This window comes from Ctenopharyngodon idella, chromosome 13 (assembly GCF_019924925.1).
Source record: "Ctenopharyngodon idella isolate HZGC_01 chromosome 13, HZGC01, whole genome shotgun sequence".
Classification (NCBI taxonomy): Eukaryota; Metazoa; Chordata; class Actinopteri; order Cypriniformes; family Xenocyprididae; genus Ctenopharyngodon; species Ctenopharyngodon idella.
Genome location: NC_067232.1, coordinates 1672146 through 1699378, shown reverse-complemented (window position 1 = coordinate 1699378; position 27233 = coordinate 1672146). Strand labels below are relative to the sequence as shown.

The 27233-nt window shown below is 35.6% G+C and overlaps 1 protein-coding gene across 5 annotated transcripts in view; it reads right to left on the bottom strand.

The window, feature by feature from the left end:
- LOC127524832 (E3 ubiquitin-protein ligase NEDD4-like) overlaps positions 1-14730 on the bottom strand; it is an 83462-nt gene extending 68732 nt beyond the window's left edge. For all 5 annotated transcript variants that reach the window (XM_051916801.1, XM_051916802.1, XM_051916804.1 and 2 more), the window contains exon 1: positions 14374-14730. In XM_051916801.1, the coding sequence (XP_051772761.1) occupies positions 14374-14418 (45 nt within the window). In that variant the 5' untranslated portion in view covers positions 14419-14730. The remainder of the gene's footprint in view (positions 1-14373) is intronic.
- Positions 14731-27233: the final 12503 nt, after the last annotated feature.

The following is a 27233-nucleotide window of genomic DNA, read 5'->3' as shown; positions in this document are numbered from 1 at the left end:
AAAATGTTTCTTGAGCACCAAATCATCATATTAGAATGATTTCTGAAGGATCATGTGACACTGAAGACTGGAGTAATGATGCTGAAAATTCAGCTTTGTTGTCACAAGAATAAATTACAATTTAAAAATATATTAAAATAGAAAACATTATTTTAAATTGTAATAATATTTCACAATATTAGTGTAAGTGACGAGATAACTAACAAGACCATGGCGGAGGATTCGTTGCACAACAGAGCCTAAGCGTCTGACAAATGTCTTCTCTCACACTCTATTCACAGAGTAAGCGTGATCATGAAAGCGAAAGTAAAACGCGAGCAGGTTTTCAAAGGCGATTTCAGTATCCCCCAAAGCGGCTCCCTGATGCATACAAATATCTGCCAATATGAAAGCTATCTTAGGCTGGGTTGTGTAGTTGTAACCATCTCTTAGCTCTGTATCATGCTTGAAGAAAAATTTGGTCTCTATTTGCACTTTGAATATTGAGAGAGCACTTTGATTATGGTTGCACTTACTGTTTGCACTTAATAAGACTAAGAGAAAATGTTATTTTTATTTATAGGCTGCTTTTTTTTTTATTTCTGTGATCAATTTGTGGAAAGTTCAGGTCAAAAGTTCTCATTTGTAATCACACAGTAGAGAAGCCATTCAGTTAAGTTTGTGACAAAACCTTACAGTGCTTGAATATTGTTGTCTTTTACTGCATATGATAATTGATACTCAGAAAGTAGAACTGAAATGACATTTATTACAAGATGATTAGTCATTTCAAATGCACCTGCAGAATTTTTTTTTTATATATTTCGTCAGAGGATTTAAAAAAAAAAAAACACTGTAAAAATCTTGTATCATTCTCGCGAACTCAATCTCATGTCTCATCTCATCTCATGAGCTAACTGTCTCGTCACACTCCTAGTAATCATACAAATCAGTTTTTACAAAAAAACACCTTGTTCATCTCACATCATTTTGCAACAAGTATTAGATCTCAAAAGTTAATGTTGGCCTTTACAGGACATTAAGAGAAACCAGTGACCAGTTGCATATGAAGCACTTCCTTTATTCCACACGGACACTCCCTTATCCTGGTCCATATTGTACAGTATCCATCATCACCCTAATCATACCGCCAGAACTTGTTGCATTATGACACAGACTCACGACACGCCTTTATAAAATAAACTTTCCAAGAAAGAACAGCACTTGCCTTCAACTCCGATCACTCTTATGAAATAACCATAACAGTTCAGATCTCAAATTTAGCACAAGTCCAGGATGACGCAACAAATCTGGACAACTGAAATGTCAAACAAGGTGTTCCAATCAACATAAATGTATTTACACACGGATGACCTAAGTTTTCAGACAGACAAGTAATCAGTTTCTTATTTTACATTTCAAAGCAATCCTAACAAATAATAGAGTCACACTTTAGATTAGGGATGAATTCTCACTAATAACTAACTATTAAATATGACTTTTGCCTCAATAAAATCCTAATTACTGCTTATTAATACTTAGTAAGGTAGTTGTTAAGTTTAGGTATAGGGTAGGATTAAGGGATGTAGAATATGGTCATGCAGAATAAGGCATTAAAAGGTTAGTTCACCCAAAAATGAAAATAATGTCATTTATTACTCACCCTCATGTCGTCCTACACCCTTAAGACCTTCGGAACACAAATTAAGATATTTTTGATTAAATCCGATGGCTCAGCGAGGCCTGCATAGACAGCAATGGTACTTCCTCTCTCAAGATCCATTAATGTACTAAAAACATATTTAAATCAGTTCATGTGGTTCAATATTAATATTATAAAGCAACGAGAATATTTTTTGTGTGCCAAAAAAATAAAATAACGACTTTTTAACAATATCTAGTCATGGCCGATTTCAAAACACTGCTTCAGAGCGTTATGAATCTTTTGAGTCAAGTCACTGATTTGATTCGTAAAGCTTCGAAGCTTCATGAAGCAGTGTTCTGAAATCGGCCATCACTAGATATTGTTAAAAGTGTCATTATTGTGTTTTTTTGGCGTACAAAAAATATTCTTGTCCCTTTATAATATTAAGGTAGAACCAACGCACTCACATGAACTGATTTAAATATGTTTTTAGTACCTTTATGGATCTTGAGAGAGGAAGTACCATTGCTGTCTATGCAGGCCTCACTGAGCCATCGGATTTATTCAAAAATATCTTAATTTGTGTTCCGAAGATGAACGAAGGTCTTACGGGTGTAGAACGACATGAGGGTGAGTAATTAATGACATTATTTTCATTTTTGGGTGAACTAACCCTTTAATATGTGCTTTGTAAGTACTAATAAACAGCCAATATTCTAGTAATATGCATGCTAATAAGCAACTAGTTAATAGTGAGACTTGGACAACAAACTAAAGTGTTAACTTTAGTTTAACTAAAATAAAGTGCAGGTCATTTTTGGGAAGAAAGCATCTAGCATGAAAGAATTGCAAATGTGTGTTTATCTTTCACATGCATTCACAAATATATATTCAGAGCATTGCCTCTGTTGACAATTGTAATGAATCATAACTGACCGAAAAACCTTGTCCTTTGGGACACCACTCTAACTCTCAAGCTCTCAGATAAAATTCATTGCGGCAGATCAGAGCCAGAGCACTCATTCCCTGCTCATAATTACAATTATTTCCTTGCCTGTCCCTTCATCCTCTAAATGAGGTTAAAAGATCAAAAGATAGAGAACGCTAAGCGAGACCCGGAGTTACAATCACACCTTTCATTCTTATCTGAACCATTCAATTATCTACACACTCTAGAAACTTGAAGAGATGAATTGATAGAGCAGGGATGACAGCTGGGTTTGGAGCACTAGTGGAAATGACAACTCATCTGTATTGCTGATGAAGGCCAGGGCCGCTGTAGAGTGACTACAGGAGGATGCAAACCGCTAAAAAGTTAAAAAGGGCTGCAACTCTTCAATGCTGATATCAGGTCAAAAAAAAGAAGCAAAATCAAATCTGTAACATTATAAACATCTTTATCATCACTTTTGATAAATGTAATGCATCCTTGCCAATTTGTGTGCCTGCAAACGAGAGGAAATCACGTTTCGTTTGCACTTGATCCAAACGTGACAACATTATCCTGGTTAGCAAAAACTTAGCATTAAAATTAGTATTAGCAAGACCAGTGTTGGGGAAGGTTACTTTTAAAAGTAATGCATCACAATATTGTGTTACTCCCTAAAATAGTATCTAACTGCGTTACTTAGTTACTTTTTAGGGAATGTAATGTGTTACCATACTTTTGCATTACTTTTTCACATCTGGGCTGGGGTTGCTTGTTTGTTTTTTAATAACAATAAGAAAGTTCTATTTTTGGTAATTGTAAAGGCCCTTTCACACCAAAAGTGAAATGAATAAGCTTCAGGCTTTACTTGAAAAAAATAATCTGATTACGCAACTCAAGTTACTTGTAATGCATTACCCCAAGAACTGAGCAAGAACAGTAATTACTATTTAGTCATTACATCTTTATCCAAATCAACATGAGTCCCCTGGAGTAACGTAACCTTAAATGTCTTACTCAAGAACAAGACGATTGGTTGATTGATTAGGATTTGGGGCTACAATCTTTTGGTTGCCAGCTCAGATGTTTCACCATCATATTACGTCAGCCACAACAAACTCCAACGATATGCTGACTGGAAACATTAGCAAAGGACCCATGTGGTCAAAATAAAGTGGTATATTCCCTACGTCAACAATACTTTACCAGCTCAATATGTCAAGTCTATAAATAAGGACAAATGGCTTTGCTACGACCATATTTAACATGCTTAACTGATATAATAATAAAGTCACAGGGCTGCAGCTGATTTTACTTCACATCTACGTAAGATGGAAGGAAAGTATTACTCAGCCTGTGGCTGTCAAGCTGGATAATTAGGATTAAGGTTCCACGAGCCTCTTAGAGAGCTGATGCTCTGACTGGTTTCCTGTGCACACCCAGCGATTAGTTCAATGACAGGTTTGGTATTTCCAAGTGATATATCATCGGGTCTCAACTGGGAAACCTTGGTCTGCTGGGGTCGTTCTAATGGGAGAACTGCAATCCAATATTGTGTTAAATGTCACTTAAAACAACAGTACAAAACATTAGCAGTTCCCAAGAGCAAGCCATAAAATGTTGACGGTTCACAATCAAATCACTGCCTTTACTTTAATACATCATTCTAAGCATAGGCCAAGTCGTAGAACAAAGTTAGAGTCGGTCTGTTTGATAGATTATGTATTTGCATATTAAGTGTAAGGCAGAAAAAAGCAAGACTTTGTATGCCAAAAATGGTAAGATTTGGTTTTCTGAACCACAACTAATAAAACAGAATCTAGTAGTAAGGAATCAAGACTTTTATTTGATCAAGAAATATAGTAATATTGTAAATTGTAGTGATAATTACAATTTAAAATAACTGATTCCAATTTGAATAAATTTTAAAATGTAATTTATTCCTGTGATGGCAAAGCTGAATTTTCAGCATCATTACTCCAGGCTTCAGTGTCACATGATCATTCAGAAATCATATGCTGATTTGCTGCTCAAGAAACATTTCTAATAATGAATTTAAAACTGATGAAAAAAGCTCAGTAAACTGTTAGACAGATTCAATACTCTCAGTCTCAATGTTGCACAAACACAATATATCTTCTCTTTGTTCACTGTCATGAACTTTTCATTGCGGAGCACTGCTCGCCCGTGACTCCATGTTGCTTTAAGCGCATCATTGTGTGCCCGGGATGCGCACAAGCGATTTTGTGCCACTCTGTATTGGAGCCTTTCGTACTATGATAGCTTTGTGCAAAATATAATTAGTATTTAGCCTATTTATTTGTTCTATCTAGTGTTGTCAAAAGTACTGACTTTGATACCAAGTGAAACTGAAATTTTAAAAATGTGACGCTTTGAGCACTGTTAAGCGGATTCGTAAACACCTCTGATTGGCCATTCTGTTCACGCGCTGTGACTGGCTACAATAATCAACACTTCAAAAATTTGTTGTAAATAGACATCAATGACGCTCTTTAACTAGCGCTTACACAGATACGCATGGGTGTGTTTTTCAGACGCTCCCCCTTTCAAAACGCTTTCAAATTCATACACTTCCGTGTGCTTAGCCAATCACAGACATGTGTTGAGCATGTGAACACAATGACCAATCAGGTGTTAATGAATCCGCTCAACAGTCAACAGCACTCAAAGTGTCACATTTTTAAAATTTCAGACAACACTAGTTCTATCAGGTGAATGTGATTTTACCAAGTACAACATGTTCCTGGATCAACATCTTTGTTGATCCTGGAACAACATTCCCATCAACCAATCAGATTTGAGGGAAAAGTTTACAGTTTATGTCAAGTTTAGGCTTACAACCAGGGTTAGGCGCTTCTACGTCAGTGTTATTCACCTATCATTTCCCTCTGATTTTAGGGATAAATTATGGGTAGGGATAGGTTTAGGGGTAGGAATAGGGTTATGACTAAATTTTCAGACAAGAATGTTGTTCCAGGATCAACAAAATATGTTGATCCAGGAACATGTCCTACTTGGCAAAATCACGGTGACCAGTTCTATCATATTTGTCATGCATGTTGCCCTATTAAAAATCTCCACCATGCATTAAAAAAAAGTGTGTGTGTGTGTGTGTGTGTGTGTGTGTGTGTACATTTTTCTCTTTATTAATAATGTTAGTGAGGTTTCTGAGCAAGAAAAAAAACAGTACTGGTATCGGTTTGGCAGATACCCAAGGTTGAGATATCAGACATGAAAAATTGGTATGGAGCTACCCCTACTAATTATATACTGCTTCATTAAGAACAGTTAACCAATTAGCCATTCAGGCAATCCACCGAGTTGATTTTGAAAATTTGTTTTGAAAACAGTTTGTTTGATAATGGCTGCCACACCCACAGAAACAAGTTCTTCTATTTTCAGATGTTCTATGAAATGTGATTCATAATTGCTCAAATACAATTCAAAGACCCATGCTCTTAGTTATTATGAAAGGGCTTCCATTTTTAACCTGCCTAAACACAGATTTCTAAACGATTTGTATAGATGCTTTCATCAGCAGTTACATAATCAAGACTGCTGATTTCAGTGGATGCATTACCATATCAATGCAGTTCATAATGTTATGGCACCTGGTTTCGTCAGAACCAAGTCTGCCTTATTGAAAGGTTTACTGTAAGTTCATGCTCATTTTGCAATACATTTTTTAGTGGCACTAAAGGTTTGCCAAATTACACCACAAACAACAGGAACTGAGAAGCCTGCATGTGAAAGCAGTGAAACTTATGTGAGTGTGACATTAGAATTCCAACCAGCAGGCCATTAAGAATCATATTATCATTTATGATACATTTTAATAGTTGGTTCTGACTTATGCAAATGTGTGTTATTATTTTAAGTAAACACACTTACAATTTTCATCTGGTAGACAATAAAACCACCATAAAAATCTCTTAGATTTATGCTTATGGAGGAAATCGAGGCCAACCTAGGGTAAAGAATATCTGTGCAAAACTACGTATAAAACTATTTTCAAATTAGTCGGTCGGATGCATAAACCAACTTATGGTAAATCCAGTATGAAGTCATGTATCTAAAACCTAGGGTGCAACTCAATTCCTAGGTTGTGAATCAGTCGTGTACACAAATTCGGCACTAAGGACAGTAAGGACCCTGGCTCACTACACATTGGGACACTGATGACTATTTCTGGCAACATGACAATGTCCTCATTATAAAACATCACTACTGGTATTTATGAGCTTTCTGACATGATTTTTAATGTTATTTAAATTACATTATGATAAATACTTTGATTGTTACATATACATGCAACATTTCAGCTATAAATAAATTATAAATGTTAGCTAGATTGTTCATTACCCGTCTAGCAATGTATGTCTCTGCTAAAATATAATTAAATCATAGCTAGTAATTTAAAAATAACATCTATCACGTCATGTCATGTCTCTTATGCTCACCAAGGCTGCATTTATTTGATCAAAAAATTCAGTAAAAACGTAAATTCTGTGAAATATTATTGCAATTTAGAATGACCGAATTCTATTTTAATATATTTTAAAAAGTAATTTATTCCTGTAATGACAAAGCTGAATTTTCAGCATCATTACTCCAGTCTTTGGTGATCCTTCAGAAATCATTCTAATATGATGATTTGCTGCTCAAGAAAAAAATTCTCATCAATGTTGAAAACAGTTGTGCAGTTTGATATTTTTTGTGGAAACGTGATACATTTTTTGATGAATATAAAGTATATATAGAATATAAAGAACAGCATTTATTTAAAACAGATTTTTTTTATTACAATGTTAAAAAAAAAAACACATTTTAATGCATCCTTGCTGAATAAAAGTATTAATTTCTTCAAACAAACAAACAAAATCTTGCTAACCCCAAACATTTGAACAGTAGTGCAGTGCTTCCCACACATAGACTTTACTTGGGCGGGCCGCCCAGGTATATTAACGGCCACCCAAGTATATTTGGAGACACATTTATGCTTTTATTATTTTTATCCTCTTATACTTTTGTATCCACCCAAGTTAATGAAACCATCCGCGATCGATTAACTAGTGGAAAATCTCCCCTGGCCCTACGCGTTTCATACCTGCTCGTTATGTGCGCGAGAACTGTTTACTCCCGCTAATTGCCACGTGCGCTGCAGAGACACGGTGGATATTTCACAAAGAGCGCTGCATGTTGCAGTCACAAGGCGGCGCTATTGCGCATTCTACAAGCTCGCGCAACAGCGCTTCAGACTGCTTCAAAGTGATTCTCAATCAACGAAAAGCGCAGATGTATGCCAAACGATTGCTAATGAACTCAAGTTGATGAATTATGACAATGTCTACTTTATGGCCTTTATATAATATATGTTTTAGATGGTTGTAAGAGTCTGAAGGATCAGCCCGCATTTCAAAATAAGAGTCCTGGTATATTTCGGGCTTGTTTATAATTAAAAGTCACATGCTCAGTTTTTGTTTTTTTTCTTCTGGGCATTATTGGTATTTTGGTTACACAATAAGTTGTATTTAATTTGATTTCCATTTAATTCATAGTAAATTATTGTAGTCTCCACCACAGAAAAAAAAGACTAAGAACATTATTTGACCCGTATATTATTCATTATATAAATTTTACTTGTAAAATCTATGTCCCATTCACTGAGAGAGACACTATATGACATAGCAAGGAGAACATAGGAAAAGGATAACCATTTAAATGCTGTAATTTTGCATAATTTACAATGCATAATAATGCATAATATTAGTATGTAATTAAATGTAATAGTATGCTATGTAATTAAAATTAATTTCAATAAATAAAAATACTGTTAAAAATCACACATTGTTTGTTGTTTGTCACATGTAGTAGACCATTTTTGTGCCGTGGGTATAGGAGGATTTTTCACCCGGCTACCACCGCAAGTATATTTCAAACCTGTGGGAAGCACTGGTAGTGTATATCAAAAAATATGCAGATAAACTAGCCGGTTCTTGTTGGGACTTGGATCAGCGAGCAAACACCTAGCAATGACCAAGAACACCCTAGCAACCACATAAACCACACAGAACACCCCTGCAACGTCAAAGAGCTCGGCAACAACACTAGTAAAAATCTACATATAATTATTTGTGTTTTTACTCCTTATTTGGAGACTATGAGAAACATTCTGAGCTAAATGTGTAAGAAGTGCATGTGCAGCAGTCCAAAAAGTATGGTTTGATAACAAGGTTGCAAGTTTAAGTGCAAGATACCCTTTAATCATAGTGCTATTAAACAATATACTTTATCCCAGGTTTCTCTATGGGAAACATAGCGATGGGCAGAGAGGACACGTAGCGCCCCTGACCTTCAGTAAGCATGCGGCTGCTATGTGCGGAATGCTTAATTACTGCTTATTGTTTCATCCTACTCTGCAACTCAGTTACTCTCTGAATTGCACACAGAATTAAACAGTTTCTAAATCTGATTCATTCCATGCCCTGAATTCCAAATTCTAAAATTCCACAAAACACCATTACATATTCCAAAATATTAAAAAACACAAACGTTTTTCTATTCTCATGCTTCTTTCATACTATAAAATGGCTAAGAAAGAGAGAGTGCAATGCACACTCATTCAATATTGACAATAAAATAAAACAGTGTATAAAAGGAGGAGCACTGCAGCCTCAGCAAACAAGAGATTTTCTGCAGCATCATTCCATTTAAATAACACAATTAAAATAATTCCTAATTTCTGATATCTGGCTGCCATCAAAATAGAAATTACAGTTGAAACACACTATATGGGTGCATACTTGCCCTTAAGGATAAACAAAGTAATACATCTATCAAAAGGGAAACTGTGGCGCCTGGCTGTGGTGTGACGTTTCTTGGGTTTTCTAGTTCCATCTTGGGACCTCAGCACAGAGGCATGTCACACGGATCAGGAAAACATGATTCGGCTGCAACTATAGCTCATTTATTTTTAATGAAGATGATGTAACAGCATGTCACTGTATCACATTCCACGCTCATGATACTGAGCGTGTGTGAGTGCGTAATCGAGTAAACGTTTGCGTGTTCTTCCTACAACATATTTTAACACAAACATATGACATATTATCAGATTACTGTTATGATATAATGGTTCCAAAAATGTTTTTCTTCGACAACCTACTCTGCTGTTGGTATGCTGTACTATATGTACATCCTACCTGAGGTGAATGCTTACACATGAATAATAATTATGTTATGTGACGGTCACCGAGCAGACACAACTTATTGGCTATGTGCTTGTCAGAAGGTAAATCAACATTGTTCATGAATATTCTTCTGCTGGGCACTCCCAGAACATTATCAAGCAATGTATGCATTACACATTTAATATACCTTAATTTCATACAAGACACGTTTGTGTGTTCAAAAACATCTACTGCAATAGAATAGAATTTCAAATAAATGCTGTTCTTTTGAACTTTTCATTCATTAAATAATCCTGAAAAAATAAATATCACCACCGTTTCCACAAAAACATTAAGCAGGGCAACTGAACTGTATTACTGTATTTCGATTAAAGGCACAATATGTAAGATTTTTGGATTAAAATATTCCAAACCCACTAGAACAATGTTATATATTTTGTTGACTTGTGTACTTACATTATCCCAAATGTTTCCAAGAATGTTTACATCCAGAGAAATAATCAATTTTAACCAGGACACGGACGGTGTCCGTGCGTCGCCTATCAATGACATCATACCCGCGTTACCCTCAGTTTCCGGTTTTATTTTGTAGAAACCACGGAAACACCAAAGACACAAATATATTATGTGTTTTATTAGTCAGGTGAGCAACTGTTTCAATACACTCATGGACAGAAAACTAATTATTGTTGTATAGCTCAACACAGTAAGTCTTATTGTTTAAATCTCATTTTCTTGATTTACCGCAAGTACCATGCCTAATATTGACCTAGCTTACTGCAGTGTGCAACAAGTAGGGCTGGGTATTGACACAAATTTCAAAATTTGATTCGATTTTGATTCACAAGCTTGCAATTAGATTAAATTTCGATTAAAGTCGATTCGATTCAATATCGATTATTTTGGATATATATAAGGAACAGTACATGCCAAATTTTCCCAAGGAAAAAAAATCTCTCAACTAATGCTGTAAACAATACATGGGAATCAGTTCTACATTACTATAATATTGAAGGTTAAAATTAACTGATTTGTATACAAACACTTAAATTAGTGGAAGTTAAGGAAGTTTTTATAATAATAAAGTTAAAATACTAACTTTACAATTATGTAATTATATTTCTACTCCAATTCGTTTTTTGAAATACATTATTTAAATGGTGGCTGTTATAAAAACTTGACGGATTCATTCAAACATGCATTAAATAGAACATTATAAATTATAATGAATGTGTAATATGGTGCATATTTAGCAAAATGCTATTCTCTAGAGTTCAGTTTTATAGCTGACGAGTTATGGTTACTGAATATTGTTTCTGAGGTAAATGTGACATTACGTGACATTGCTTACAAGCTGTTTTATTGACGTTTGAAACACTGATTGAGCTATTCCATGAGACAGGATACGGATTTCGGTAAGTTGTACTGTATCTTTAAACATACCTTTGGGTATTCATTCATGTTTATTTCACGCTGTAACTGGTATTAAAGCGGAGGAGATGATCAGTTCACGTGAGCTTCGCGTTGCCGCCTCTCTTGATCTGAGGCTACAGCCATCTGTCACGCCACATCAAACAGCGCCAAAACAGTTATTTTTTGAATTTCGTAATAAAATGGACAGAATTTGAAATCTGAGACTTTGTTTCATATCAAAAGTAACAAAGCTTATTGCCATTTATTAGATGGGAAGAGCGCTACAATGTTCTATTCATTCATCAGCTGAAATCAGACTAGACTAATCGATTCTTGGGATTTAAGAATCATTATCAGTTCGTAAAAATGAAAATCGATTCAAATCGAGAAATCGATATTTACCCAGCCCTAGCAACAAGTGTCTCATAGTAACCACTAAGCGAACGCACAGAGTAGCATTATAACAACTTTCAACACACAAATGTATCTAATATGATAAAACAGCGCTGCATTACCTCACATACGCTTGACCGGAAGAAGTGGAAGCGGTCGACTGCGGCATAATAAAAGCTCCACTGCTCTCAAGCTGTGTGTCGCGCTCCTCTCTCATTTAGCAAACGCTCCAGCGGCCTCGTTTCGCTCCAACGGCTCTCAGCCACACCCTGCTTCATACTACAGTAACGTTACTAAATCTTTAATACATTCTTCCCGAGTCCCATCGGATTCTTTCCACCGGCTGTAGACGTGAAGACAACACCTCCCATGATTCTGCGAAATCAAGGCGGCATCAAGCTACACCTTTGTTTTGAATAAGCGACCTCTAGTGGCGAAAAATTACATATTGTGCCTTTAAATAAACGCAGCCTTGGTGAGCATAAGACACTGCAAAAACATTTCAAAAATCTTACTGACACCAAACTTTTGAATGGTAGTACATAAAAATATTCATCACCGATTCAGTGTATGCCTAATTTACACAAGGTTATCTAATAAATCTGTATTACTCAATGGGAGTTAAACAAATGGGGTCTAAAATTCCCTCAAGATTTCTATCAATAAAAGGTATAAAGGTATTGCCAGACTGTTCCTAAGGGAGAACTTGTCATTCCTGTGACCAGGCAGTGTCTTGGGAACTGAGGCCTATAGGAGTAGAAAGGCACGATCATGCCCAGCAAAGACAGGAATTCTGGGAGCGAGTGATGTGATCCCACAGGACTGAGAAAATGTTGTGTGGTAAACAGACCCGCTGACAAGGCTGACTCCAAGCCAACTTGATGGATGCTTGTCGCATACTAATGAAGTGATGTATGTCGTCTGCGTGTGGTGTGCGTCTGTGTGTATTTTGCAATAATTTGGGATACCATGTTAACATGATGGGTTACTGGAGGGAAAATATTTGTGATCAACCAATGACTGATACTGAGGTTGCTAGTGTAATTCTGTGTAACAGTATTACAATATCTATTCAGTGATGACGAAAATTGCTAAAAGTAAACAAACACTTATGTGAAGCACCACTCCTGTTCAAGAGTGTTCACACAAGCTACATTTACATACACCAAATAAATCAGTTTATAATCGGATTGATGGATCACAGACTGAAAAGCCTGAAATACCTCAATCTAAGGCTGGTCGATATGGACCAAAAATCATATCTTGGCATTTTTATGCTGAATGGTGATATATGATTTATATCTCAGTATGTTCTATGATTTTCTATTAGGATTAAAAGAGCCAAATTTTATTTTCTGTATTTATTTATTTATTTATTCTTTATTTCACATCCTGCCCAATCTTGTCAAGGAGAACTTCCTGAGAAAGTAAATCGAGGATGTTGAGCCTTTCTCCTGCTGTTTAACACCCAAACACAAACATTGAACAAATGCTTAACTTTGATCATCCACCGTTTAACCTGCGGATGAACATCAAGCTAGTAACATTCCTCTCTTTGTTTACATTAAACATACCAAGACCCTAGTAAAAACATTGTGCAAAAATTATTAATTAACTTTGCCTACTCTTAAGTTACAGTTTCGGGGTTTGGACTAAAAGTACTTCAGTACTTTTCCACATAAAAGCCTGGTATGCTTACGTGCTAGGTCACATCTCTTTCCAAAAAAAATTGCTGACAGGCCAATTTAACTTGATACAGACTTAAATATTTAGCTGCCAACTTGTACGTACAGTAGTACATGACTCAGGTCTCTCCTTTGGACTCAAATATCAAAGCCTACATAAAAACTTTACTGATATTAACACCTGTGAGCAATACATGGCCTTGAACTATATCACCATCAGCGTTAAAAACTAAAAGACAGATCTAGTATGCCAGTTGAGAGAAGCAGTAATGACTAAAAACATGAATGCAGATCCAAATGAATCATGAACGAACACCTGCTTCCTAAGGCTGCCCTCAGACTCTCAAGACAGTTGACCTGAATTTTCAGGGGTCACACTGGGGCCCTGTTATGACAAACAACATGGTGTTGCGGTTGCTTCAAAAACTGAAGTAACATTATTAGAAACACTGTAACACTGATTTCACCTAGTAACTAGAGATAATTCTTGATTATGATGCATTCATCTATGAGCCACATGGTTTCTTCAAGGCAATATCATGGAAAACTATTAATGTACTGCTACAAATAACACTTTCCTACTAACAGAGAAACAAAAACATCCATCATTCAGCCATTTATAGTGTCGATGTCAATAATAACAACATCCAAAAGCATTTCAATTTTGGTACAGCATACAACAGACTTAGAAATCTTGGCATGTCAACCTGATATTTGACAGGTGAGCTGTCAATCATAAAAATCAAAACATGTATGCATTACATCACTTAAATCTAGAATAATATTTGGTTAGTAATAGAAAGATATTACGATTTGATGACAGCGTTACATTTTCTAATACTAACGATAGATATCCCAGTTAATCCATTGAAAAAAATAGGTAAGCACAAGCTGATGTCTAGTATGGGCATTTAAATACTTAACCTTCATGTTTATATTTGTAATAATAACATAATTCTATTAGACTTAATGAAATTGATCCTAATCATTTGTCACACTGGAAACCCCATAAAAACTGAAATCAGGTTATGAAAAAATAATAAACATACAGTATTAATATGGTGGGAGGCATGAACTTGTCTTAAAGATGGTATGGTTTAGAAAAAAAACTGTACTTACTTCATCCTCTGAGAGTCCATAAATGGGTTCAAAATTCGTAGCCATAAAGCCAAAGGGCAATTTAATACACACATACACAAAAACACACACACACACTCGTGTGAAAGCTGGAACAATGGCAAAGTGTGTCCTCCACCTCCTGTGAATGCAAGTTGATCCAAAGCAACGAAGTCTGAGACCAAAAACGATTATCCTTTTAAACCATATCGTGACAGAAAATGTACGTCCACCGGTTTAATCTCATTTAACGGCTGGAATTCGGAGGATACACGCTTAATTTCCCCAACAATATGATTTCCCCTCGTCAAGTGCAAACGCGAATCATTCACTTCCTCTCAAGATCCGAAACACTCCCCGCTGAAATGAGTGACAACTTACCGCGCCAATCACAGGGTTTTCCAAAACTCGGAGAGGACAGACTAGCCAATCGGTGTCGACTGAGGGCGGGGCAATATTGTTGCACTTTTGTGGAGTAATCAGGGATGGGTAGTTTCCAAGATCCCAATACATGATCTAGAGCTTGACGTTTGTATATATTGTATACATATCTGTAGGTCTGTCTGTATATATTATGTTTATTAATACTTAGGCTTTTTAAAAAGTCAGTAGCCTAAAAAGCTTCTTGAATCTTGAAGCTGGTAACAGGTCTCCAATAGCAGTGCTCTAGCACCCTCTAGTGTTAGAAGAGCGATACTGCCAACATGTGCCAATTTATGATTAATGCCCAGCATTGGGCAAAGTCCAACTGTTATGCATCATGATGATTCATTGTACATGTAAAATAGCCTAGAGGAACGGAACTAAAAGATGTTTTCTGTTGGTTTCTACTGGTATTTTATTGCTCTTGGCTTTATACACTGAAGTGATGTTTAACAGACTGAAAAATGAAAAGGAACACACAGGGATATTTTAGAGGGAAAAAATTCAGGTTTGTGAAATTGTAAAGGAAACATCTGAAAATAAAGGGTTAAAACAAGACTCATACTATTCTCCTAGATTTTAAGCATCACTTTTCAGGTCACATGAATTATTTATAGTTTAAATAACTTTAATGAATAAATTCATTAAAATGATTAATATAGCCTTAAAAAATAAAACAATTAAAAAATCTTTTTATTTTATTTCATGGAATCAGAGTTGAAAACTAGTTTTTTGGCGATACAATAAAGGTGTGGACAGGTGCTTCTAAGGTCAAAGTTCACTGGAAGAGGCTGTTCAAAAGTGCACATGGAGGCTGAATCCGAAATCGCATACTTCCCTCCTATATAGTGAGCAACAAAACAGTATGTGACAAGAGTAGTATGTCCAAATTCACAATACTCATAAAAAAATGGGCAAAAAGTACCCCGGTGACCTACTTCTTCCGGTGAGATTCTCAAGTATACATTCAATGGACACTTTACTATCAAATGAAGTCACTATAGAGGAGTGAATGGCAGTGAAGCGACGCAAGTGACGTAGGTCACATGACAATGATAACGTGCCAACGTCGATTATACGGAGCCCCGCACATGACGTGCAAGAAAAAAAAATAAACCGTGCGCACGATTTACTATTTCGTTCCCTCGATTTATAAATCATGCGCATGATTTTTTTCCTGCATGTCATGTCCGGGGCTCCGTAGGGATTACATTCATACTACACAAGTTCATACTAGGCCTATATAGAACATACTTTATAGAGGTTTTATTTATTCAAAATAAGTACATACTCAAGTTATTTCAGACGCAGTCAGCGAGTTTTTCACCACATTTTCAAATTTTCCCATTAAGTTGTGAAAACGTTATTTCTGAATGTTGGAGACGAACATCCAACTAAAACGTTTCTGAAGAAAGAAAGAACGAAGTTCATGAACGATTTATAAATAATGTGCTAAGTGCTAAACGTTTTGAGAACATTATTAAAGACCAGGTAACTTTGAATGAACGTTTTATTAACATTACTGGAAAACGTTTTTCATAACGTTGAGAGAACTTTTCCAAAACGTTAGCTAAAGTTCTGTGAATATTCCGTGTTAGCTGGGTGAATGTAATAAATGAGCTCGCTAAAGCTAACTTAATCACTAATCCTTTATAAGCTCATTTAAGCCATGTCAAAACATTAACCCACTGGAAATCAATCTTCTTAAATTGGGAATTGATGTGGCATGTCAGCTCTTTTTATGAACTAGTAGAGTCACCTGCAGTATGTTATTTAAAAAAAATATTTATATTATACATACTAATTTAAATAATCATCTGTCACACTTTAGGACTTAATAAACTGGTGACCAGTTACATAAAAATACACTTTCCTTATACATTAATATACATTTCAATGTATAAACCTTGATGCTGAAACAGGTTCATATACTGTACATGTTATTTGAGAACTACCCATAAAGTTTAGCTATGTACCAGTAGATGTCCTCATATACCGCTAAAACATAATTTGTTCTGGATGAGTGGTATATAGCCTACAGTACAAGCACTGTGGTGTAATGCATTAAATAGGGCTTTATTTAGTTTAGGTTCATATGACTGGTTAATATCAATAAAACATTTGTCAAATATATTGTTAATTCACTGTATTAATACATGCAGCTTGGTTTAATATATTACTTTGAGAATGTGGTATTGAATTCAGTAAAACTCTTAATACTGACTCATGACCGTCAGACAACATTACACATAAAAGTTGTGAGTAATCCCCTGTTAACCTTACACTACTGAGCTAGGATAAATATAATGGGTCACCTGTGCCAATATGCATTATGTCAATGTTAGTTCAAGTTCAAACACTTCATGATTTTGTAAAAAAAAAAAAAATTCATAACACAATGGACACATTTTAAATCAACTCAAGTTCCAGATGGTAGAATTACGTAACACCAAAACACGTTGAGTTGAGCAGAGGAGGATTTTTTTTTTTTTTTTTTTTGAATCTTCTTTGCCCCACTCCCTCACCCACTCAACCATGAGCTGATATTTCTTTCTTTGGTTGGGAAACGGTTACTTGCTTGAGGGTTTTCGGATGTGGTTGATGGAAATCTCACCGGTGCAGGTGTGCAGGAGTGGAAAGTTCTAGAAAGAAGAGCACAGATATTGAGAGAATGAGATCAGATTGATTAGGAGCAGAGTTTAATCTTCCTTTTTTTTTTTTACACGCACAACTGTTTTTTTAAGCTCTTCATCACATACAACTAAACATGACCCGACTTCAATCACTCTTAATGCAGAAGGGGTCGGAGTTCATTGGCAGGGCCATGATGTTAATGCATGTGGACAGATTCAGTTTAATGGTGTGTTTTTATATAGCCAAATTTTTAGGTCATTGTGAAATCCTGGATTTATTGCACGATGGAAGAGAAGATAAATGCTGTCATTTACAGTAGGGTAAGAGTAAGGACTTTTATGTAGTCTTTTATTTTGTACAGTTGTATTGATGCCACAGACAGTCATTGATATACTATAGAAACAGCAGAAAAATTTAAATTTTATTGTTTAGAAGTGCATGGATCAAGGGAATGTAGTTACAACTAGTTACTTAAATATTACTAATTACTGACATATATTTGACAATAAGAATTTAGAGCTATTAAATGAATGCGTATAGCATATCGCACAGATCATTTGAGAATTTAATGAGAACTTAAATTTTTTGATTTTTCGTTTGCAGACTTTGTCTTGGCAAATCTGAGCACAGTTTGAGACATTGTTGAGATCTAATCTGAAATTCTTATCTTTTTTTTTTTTTTTTTTTTTTTTTTAGCAGAAACAGTCTGAGAAGCAAAAAATGTCCCTACATTTAATCTAGGAGAAACAATTTGAATATATTAAGATATTTCTGATATTTCAGAGTAAGTATGGGACTTGCTACTGCCAATACATAATCAACACTGCTGTGAGCAAGTAAGATATGCTTCTGCTCTTCAAAATAGCATACATGAATTACCCGTAACAGGTCTATACAGGTGGAGCTGGGGAAGGTGGAGGGTTTCTGAAAGCGCTCTGCAACTGCTACAGCAAATGCTGACCAAGTATTTGAAGGTTGAGCAGCGAGCTCATTGGCTACTGATACAGCAGGAACCAATCAGCTGTGCCCTAAAGACTGATGTGACTGTAAGCAGATTGAGTTAAGAACCTATCAGCCTGTGCCATCTAGAGTTTCATGACAGAACTTCGTATTGAGATATTCTTTTATTTGAATTGTCAAATTATCCTCTATTTTCAAAAGCATTTGTGAAATATGTAAATTGTAATTATTCAAATTTTTACAGGTATGCAAGGCACCAGAACTGACAACAGGATACCACAAAAACTGGAAGCAAGACTAACCTTTTGGGAGCATGATGGGATGAGTAAAAAGTAAGGATCTACTGTACAGTACAGAAGATTTGGTAATAGGACAGATGACTGACAGCGGAAAAAAATCACATGGCAGTGCACTCGTTCTGTGTTGGACAGCTGGCGTGACCCTCTCTGGCCATGATGACGGCTCAATCTCACAGATTAGAGGAGTGGATGAAAAAATCGAGGGAGGGAGAACTGAGCCTGTGTGCATATTCATTCAGAAGTCAGGTGCATGGAAACAATACAGAACATAACATACAGTTCTGTTCAAAAGTTTCAGGTCGGTAAGATTTTTTAATGTTTTTTTAAAGAAGTCTCCTATGCTCACCAAGGCGGCATTTAATTGATCAAAAATACAGCAAAATCATGAAATATTATTACAATTTAAAAAAATAGTTTCTATTTTAATATATTTCAAAATGTCATTAATTCCTGTGATCAAAGCTGAATTTTCAGCATCATTACTCCAGTCTTCAGTGTCACATGATCCTTTAGAAATCATTCTAATATGCTGATTTGCTGCTCAAGAAACATTTCTTATTATTATCAATGTTGAAAACAGTTGTGCTGCTTAATATTTTTGTGGAAACAGTGATACATTTTTTTCCAAGATTCTTTGATGAATAGAAAGTTCAAAAGAACAGAAATTGCTTGAAATAGACATTTTTGACTATAGTTAAATTGATTCTTTTTTTAATAGAATAAAATGTATAATAAAAACACTAATAATAAAGTTGCTATTGCAAGATCAAAGTGTTAAATTAAAGAAATGCATTTACAAGTATTATAATAAACATTTTTTATTTTGATTTACTATTTTTTATTTTAAAGTATTTTTTATACTTTAAGTGCTTCACTCAAGAGCACAAGTGAATTCAAGGTCAATTCAATAACTGCACGGTGCACGGGACATACTAACATTAGGATTATATCTGTGACATTTTGTTGTCAAATTCTTTAACATTTGGCTACCTCTACGTGTGTTTTTGCATGTGCATGCATGCGTGCATATGTGTGTCTGTGTGTATTATAGCATGTAATTAAAAGCCAGCTGTCTCCTTATTCTATAGCAGGCCAGTAAAAGCTGAATTCATCAACAAATGGTGGTCCTTGCCTAAAAAAATCCATGCACGTTTACATTGCCAAATGAATAAATACTGACCTTTACACCATCAAAAAGGAAACTTCACTATGGCTTCACTTTATGACTTTATTTTATGACTTATAAATGTTTTCAGAGCTCCTTCCATCGACCCATAAACTGCAGCTAGTCTCTCAGCTGACCATAGAAACATTCATTATCAGAGGTCATTTTTGATCTCGTTTGATCTTTGAGCCATGATTTCCTTCTGTCTGCTGAGGTTAAATGTTTAGGCACATGGGCTTGAGTCATATCTTGCCACTTGACCATGGGCCATGGAAAAATTCAAAAGGTAAGTTGAAAAAGTCAAGTTTTAGTTTTATAACAGGTGCTTTGGGTTGGTGCTTTGATCCTGTTACATTTAAATATGACCATTTTAGTTCATCATTGACTTGAATTTGACCTTAAAGGAATTGTTCACCCGAACATTAAATTGCTATTTGTTCTCCCTCATTTTGTTCCAAACATATTTTTTTGTCATATGATTTTTATGGTGTCCTTTTGGAAGTTCAAAAGCTCCAGTCCCCATTTATTGTAAATACATGAAAAATGACCCATAAGTTCTAAAAAAAATATCCATTTGTTGTACAATGTTTTTTTTTTTTTTTTTTTTTTTTTTTTAATGTTTGGACAACATGAGAGTGAATAAATAATATTTTCATTTTTGTGTGAACTATAGCACTAGTGCTTTGTAACAAGATAGAAGAACAGTGACATCATTATTCAATATTCTTACCACATTACTCCCTTGGCTGTGCAAAAGATAAAGAGTGATTACATTGCATTGTGGTCCATTTAAATTCTACATACCCGTCCACAACGTCTCTTTGCATGACTTTTTCATGTTTTTCTGATTTTCTCAGTGTTGCTTATTCTCTGACTCTCTAGCTCTTTTTAATGGTAATTTTTATTGTGTGGAGTACAGTGACCTCGGCACAGCACTGATAACATGGTTTTAACCTTGCCAAGGTCTTACACAACAGTATGCTCATAGCTTTAAGTCCGGCTTCAGCAAAAGAAAACAAGCTATATAAAAAAAATAAGTATTTTAAGAGACATTAACAATATGACAGTGTTTACCAGATATTCAAGAGCATTATAACTTTGTATTATGCTTAAAAAGTGCTATAGGTTCACTTTATTTTCACATTCATATACACTCACTTCTGGCAACTTTATTACCTTGCTAGTACCGGTTGGACCACCCTTTTACCTTCAGAACTGACTTAATTCTTTGTGGCATAGATTCAACAAGGTGCTGGAAACAGTCCTCAGAGGGTCGTTTTTCAACCACCTTATTACAACATATATTTACGTTTTAAAGTCATGCGCCCTCTAGCTGGCATAAAAATAATGACAGTGTCGTGTTACGTCTGTCGTCATGAAATGACGTATGACTGTTGTTACCAATCAACATGCGTGTTCATTTAAATATGTGTGGACTTTTCACACCATTTGTCCTATTTCCATTTACGCGAAACTCGAAATATGATGCAGATAAAAGGGAACAATGCATTAAAATGAAAGTGTCCTGTTGTCGATAGAGGTGCAACATTAGCAAACGCTCATATGGGTCGTATTTCATGAATTAAAATGAAAGTGTCCTGTTGTCGATAGGGGCGCAACTTTAGTAAACGCTCCTATGGGTCGTATTTCAGGGAAGTGACAAACGACCTATATAGGCGTATTGGTTGGAGAACATGTTGGAGAAATGGCATGATAGCATCACACATTTGCTGCAGATTTGTCGGCCCGTTCCATCACTATCAATCTATCAGATTGAGATCTGGTGACTGGAGGCCATTTGAGTATAATGAACTCATTTCGCATTTACAAGAAACCAGTTTCAGATGATTTGAGCTTGGCGCATTATCTTGCTGGAAGTATAGCCATCAGAAGATGGGTACACTGTGGTCGTAAAGGTATGGACATGGTAAGCAGGAATATTCGGATAGGCTGTGGCATTTAAACAATGTTCAATTGGTACTAAGGTGCTCAAAGTGTGCCAAGAAAATATCCCCACACCATTACACCACCAGCAGCAGCCTGAACCGTTGATACTAGGAAGGATGGATCCATGCTGTCATGTTGTTTATGCCAAATTCTGACCCTATCACCTGAATGATGCAGCAGAAATCGAGACTAATCAGAGATTTAATGTCTTTTATCTTTAGTTCATCTAAGGCCGTGGCTGAAGAAAGTTGTAGTTTGTGTTCTTATTTCTCTTTCTTTCAGTGCTTGTTCACAGCAGGTGTTTGAATGATTGAAAGAATGTTTCAGGAACATCATACTAACCTTTAAATAACATTCTACTATCATTAAGGAAACTGGACATTTTTATGTTCTTGGAATGTTACAAATCAACGTTCCTAGAATGTTAAGTTGAAAGAACGATTGAGGAACATCATTCCTTATAAAAATGTTCCTCTAAACTGGACATTTTTTACATTCCCAGAACCAACACTGAATATTTAGAGAATGTTCTTATAACAAAATTCTGTTAGCTGGGTCAGCAGTTTCTGAAATCTCAGCCCGTATGGTTTCAACACCAATGCCACGTTCAGTCACTTAAATCATCTTTCTTCCCCATTCTGATGCTCAGTTTGAACTTCAGCAGATCGTCTTGACCTTATCTACATGCCTAAATGCATGGAGTGCTACTATGTATGTGATTGGCTAATTAGATATTTGTGTTAAGATGCAGTTGAACAGGTGTACCTAATAATGTGGCCGGTGAGTATATGAGTATATGAAAATAAAAACTGGGCAAAAAAAAAAAAATTAAATGATGCTGATTAATGTTGAAGACATAATTAGGTTTTAAGCACAGAGTTCATTCCAGTTGGATTACCTCTGGATGAGTTAGTGTATTATTTTTTTTTAAATATTTCTGGACTTACTGTTTGTGCAGAGAAGCCTTTTATCACTGTTAATTTTATAGCTTGTTTAATTAAATCTGCCTGTTTTCTCATCCACTTATATACCACTACAAATGCACTGAATGGTGGACCTCTGTGACTCAGGATAAAAATTCATTGGAGATCATCAGAATTATGCTATTATCTTGGCCTAGCAGAAGCAATTTCTTAATTATAATTACAAAATTGCCGCTTTATTCAGTAGATGACACAATGGCAAATGTCTTAATTGGAATAATGTTGGGAAATTTAATTTTGGGAATTACTTACATAGTGCATTAATAAACAGTCGAAATACTTTAAATAAATACTGAAGGTGCTGTTAAGAGGTTTTTATAATGCATTAAAATCAACATGGATAAAATCATATTTAATTCCTATTTTATCTATTCTTTTTTTTCCTTTCCTAGATGTGCATGTAAGCAGTCACATGATCACATGACTTCACAGCCCAGTAAACTCAAAGTCTTTAGGTTCACTGGGGATAACAACATGGTGGCAGTTTACTGAAAATGTACACATGAAGATGTAAACTGACCTTCCACACAGAATGAGCCATTGATGCCTGCATGGTTTTCTTTTTTACTTATAGGAACCTCTGAGGGGGGGGGGGGGGGGGGGGGGGGGGGGGGGGGGAAAGGTACTTGGTTAGTTTTTCTTATCACTCTGTGAGCCACACCTGGTTTCCTCCTTTATATTATACATTTTTATTTTATTATTATAGTTATGGTCATAGAATATAGCAAGAATTTACTGTTTTTCATTGTGTGGGATGGTGGTTTAATTTTAAATTTTAAAATTTTGAAAAAAAAAGTCCAGTTGTCATGGTGAAACATTGTGAAACCTTATTGAAATACATTTTTGCCTCTGGTTCACATGAACCGTGTCTTATTAAAAACTTATTTGTACTGTGCATCACCTCTAACCTCATTTGATTTAATTGCTATCTTTATGGCATAACAGTCTGCAATAACCCCAGTCTGTACTTAAATGCTATTCAAACTTAAGCTGGTGACTGAAATAAAACGTGAAATACTGTGAGAATGCTGTGATGACAGTGAGTTCTCTAAAACATTTACTTGGAATTTTAAGATCACATTTGGTGACATTATACCCTGTCATTATCACTGTCCTAACAATCTTTGTGTTGATATAAGTGTAAAAGGTCAAGAAAAGGTTAAAAATCTTCAAGTCTTCAATAATTCACTGAATTCCAGAGTTCTGTGAGCAACTGTTTGACATAGCCTATTATAGCAAGTGATATGTGGTATATTTGTTATTCATTATTTCTTTATGTGCAGTTAAGCATTATGCAATCTGTCTCCCTTTATTATTATATGGATTCATTTCTATGGAATTAGCCCCAGGGTGCAGGACATGTGTAAGCTGGATCTGTGAGGTTTCTACATATCTATGTCTCCTCCTGCATTGAAGATGAACGTGACTCCTGAAAGTCCCATATTCCTTCACAGTCAAAGACTGAGTAGACCTATCTGTCATATTCATTGACCTAGACCATTAGCCATTTAAAAACAACAAATTATAGGCCTATACATGTTTGTTGTTTTCAACAGGGCTTTCGTTTCAGTAATGATAAACTTTAGATTAGACATTTGCAATCTGTTGCTAAAAAACGCTAAAGGTGATTTCACATCGATGTTTGGTTTCAATAGGAATCTACTCGATCTGGAATTTCACCTGAGGGTGAAAGATTTCTCTGAAGATTTTGCATCGGGTTCAGCTGGTCATGCAAATTTGCTGCGTTTACCAACAGAAAGCTGCTTGGTTTTACAGTGACTTCTGTGTGAGCTGTGCTTCTTACATCGCTACACTTTTGACAATAGACAATTTATCTTTTTTTGCCAGTGAAATTGTGAAATTGTTAATATGATTGCACTTTAAGGAGCAGTCGTGTTTCCCTGAGTGAGTAACCATATAGATCAGTTTTGAACGATATACGTCAGTAAAGCATAAGGCATTATCGTTTTGATATGGATTTACATATCACAAAACTTAAAGAACGTTGGGGTTTTGATTTTAGCAACTTTTTAGCCTATGCTAAGCCACGTTTGTTAATTAATTGATGATTAGCTTTGATAGAGATGCCAAATTACGTTGCACCTCAAGAGATTGCTACCCCGAGATACTGTTGCATTTAACTAGTAGTTTAAAATTACTTTAAAAAATAGATTTTCCTTTAAACCAGTCGATCCCCCATAAAGTTGTTCTTCCAGCATGATATTAATGTGACTTAAGTCTTTATTAACATCTACCCCGATCCTAAACCTACCCTTACAATAATGCAAGTACAGTGGTGGTAGCACAATCTGATATAACATTATTTGTTAGAACAAGTGCAAATCGACAGCGAATAATGCTACCTATACTACCACCCAAAAGGCTTGTTGTATGATGATCTGGGCCACATGCGGCGTGGAATGATGGCACTTGTGTGGACCGCTCCTGTTTGCCAGATCTGAGCCACAAGCAGGCCATAGCAATGCCACATGTCAGCCAAGAGCAAAGAAACTGAAACCGGACCTTATGTGAGCCACAAAATCTTTATATATTATTTATAGAATCATTTTAGCGTTAACAAGCCTGTTAACAAGCAGAATCACTGAAGGAAAGAAAAGAACAGAAAAAAAAGAGACAAACAGAAACACAAGAGCTACAACAGCCTTGGATGATATCAACTGAAGATAAAAGACATTAAGTCTCTCCAGATCTCTGCAAAGGAGGATTAAACAACTCCACAAACAGCATTACAGCTTCACATATTATTAACCAGATTGACTTTATTTCTGTCATTCATCTACAGAAACATAACACTCATGTTTGTTTCATTTGAAGTCACCATAATGGTGATTGGTGTTCTATGGCTGCTTAGACTGAAAAAAAAAAAAAAAAAAAAGACATGAGACAACAATGGTGACAACAAAATGTTCAGACATTCAGATCAAGTCTGGACATCACAAAAGCTACTAAAAGACAGAACAAAAACCACATTAAAAAATAAAAGCAAATAATTAGAATTAAAGAAAATAATAGGACAATTCAACTGCATAATTTATTCATGATGTGATGCATGCTGGGAGTTTTGTGCTATTGTTCCAGCATGCATTGCGGCATGATACTTTTGATTGTCACCTTTGTTGAGATTCATGTGCTGATTCTTGATGTCTTTGTGTGTCAACATTTTATTTTATTTTATTTATTTTTTTGATATCTTCTTCTTGGTTTTGTTCCATTATAAGGTCAGTTTTCAGCGTCAGTTTTGTTCCATTATGAGATTTCAATGACGGTCTGTTTTGTTTGGTTATGAGATTTCAATGATGGTCTGTTTTGTTTCTTTACGAGAATTCAATGATGATCAGTTTTGTTATGAAATTTTAGTGATGTTCGGTTTTGTTCCTTTATGAGATTTCAATGATGGTCTGTCTTGTTTCATTACGAAAGTTTAATGACGGTCGGTTTTGTGTCGTTATGAGAGTTTAATGACAGCAGGTTCTATTCCTTTGATCATTTACAAGATTTCAGAGATGGTTGGTTTTGTTTCTTTACGAGATCTCAGTGGTTGACGGTTTTGTTTTGTTATGAGATTTCAATGACGGTCGTTTTTTTTTCCGCTTCTAGGTTTCAGTGATGGTCGTTTTTTTTCCGCTTCTAGATTTCAGTGATGGTCTGTTTTGTTTGGTTATGGGATCTCGGTTGGTTTTGTTCAGTTACGATATCTCAATGACAGTCAGTTTGGTTCCGTTATGACAGAGGTGTCCAAACTCGGTCCTTGGGGGCCACTGTCCTGCAGAGTTTAGCTCCAACTTACCTCAACACACCTACCTAGAAGTTTCCTGTATGCCTAAAAACATTGATTAGCTGGTTCAGGTGTGTTTAATTGGGGTTGGAGCTAAACTCTGCAGGACAGTGGCCCTCCAGGAGCAGGACTGGACACCCCTGCGTTATGAGATTTCAATGACGGTTGATATTTGAAACAAAACAAACTGTCGTTTTTGTTTAATTACAAGATTTCAAAGATGGTCGGTTTTGTTCAATTACGAGATTTAAATGATGGTCGGTTTTGTTCCTTCACGAGATTTCAATGACAGTCGGTTTTCATTGTCAGTCAGTCAAATTTTCATTTGTTCAGTTGCAAGATCACAATACGGTATATTTTGTTCTTTTACGAGATTTTAGTGATGATCAGATTTGTTCAGTTACGAGATTTCAGTGACTGTCAATTTTCAAAGACAGTCGGTTTTCTTCTGTTATGAAATTTCAAAGACAGTCAGTTTTGTTTTGTAACGAGATTTCAATGATGGTCGGTTTTGTTCCTTTACAAGATTTCAGTGACGAGATTTCAAAGACAGTTAGTTTTGTTTCGCTACGAGCATTCATTGATGGTCGGTTTTATTTCTTTACGAGATCTCAATGCCGGTAGTTTTGGTTCCTTTGTTGCTTTACGAGATTTCA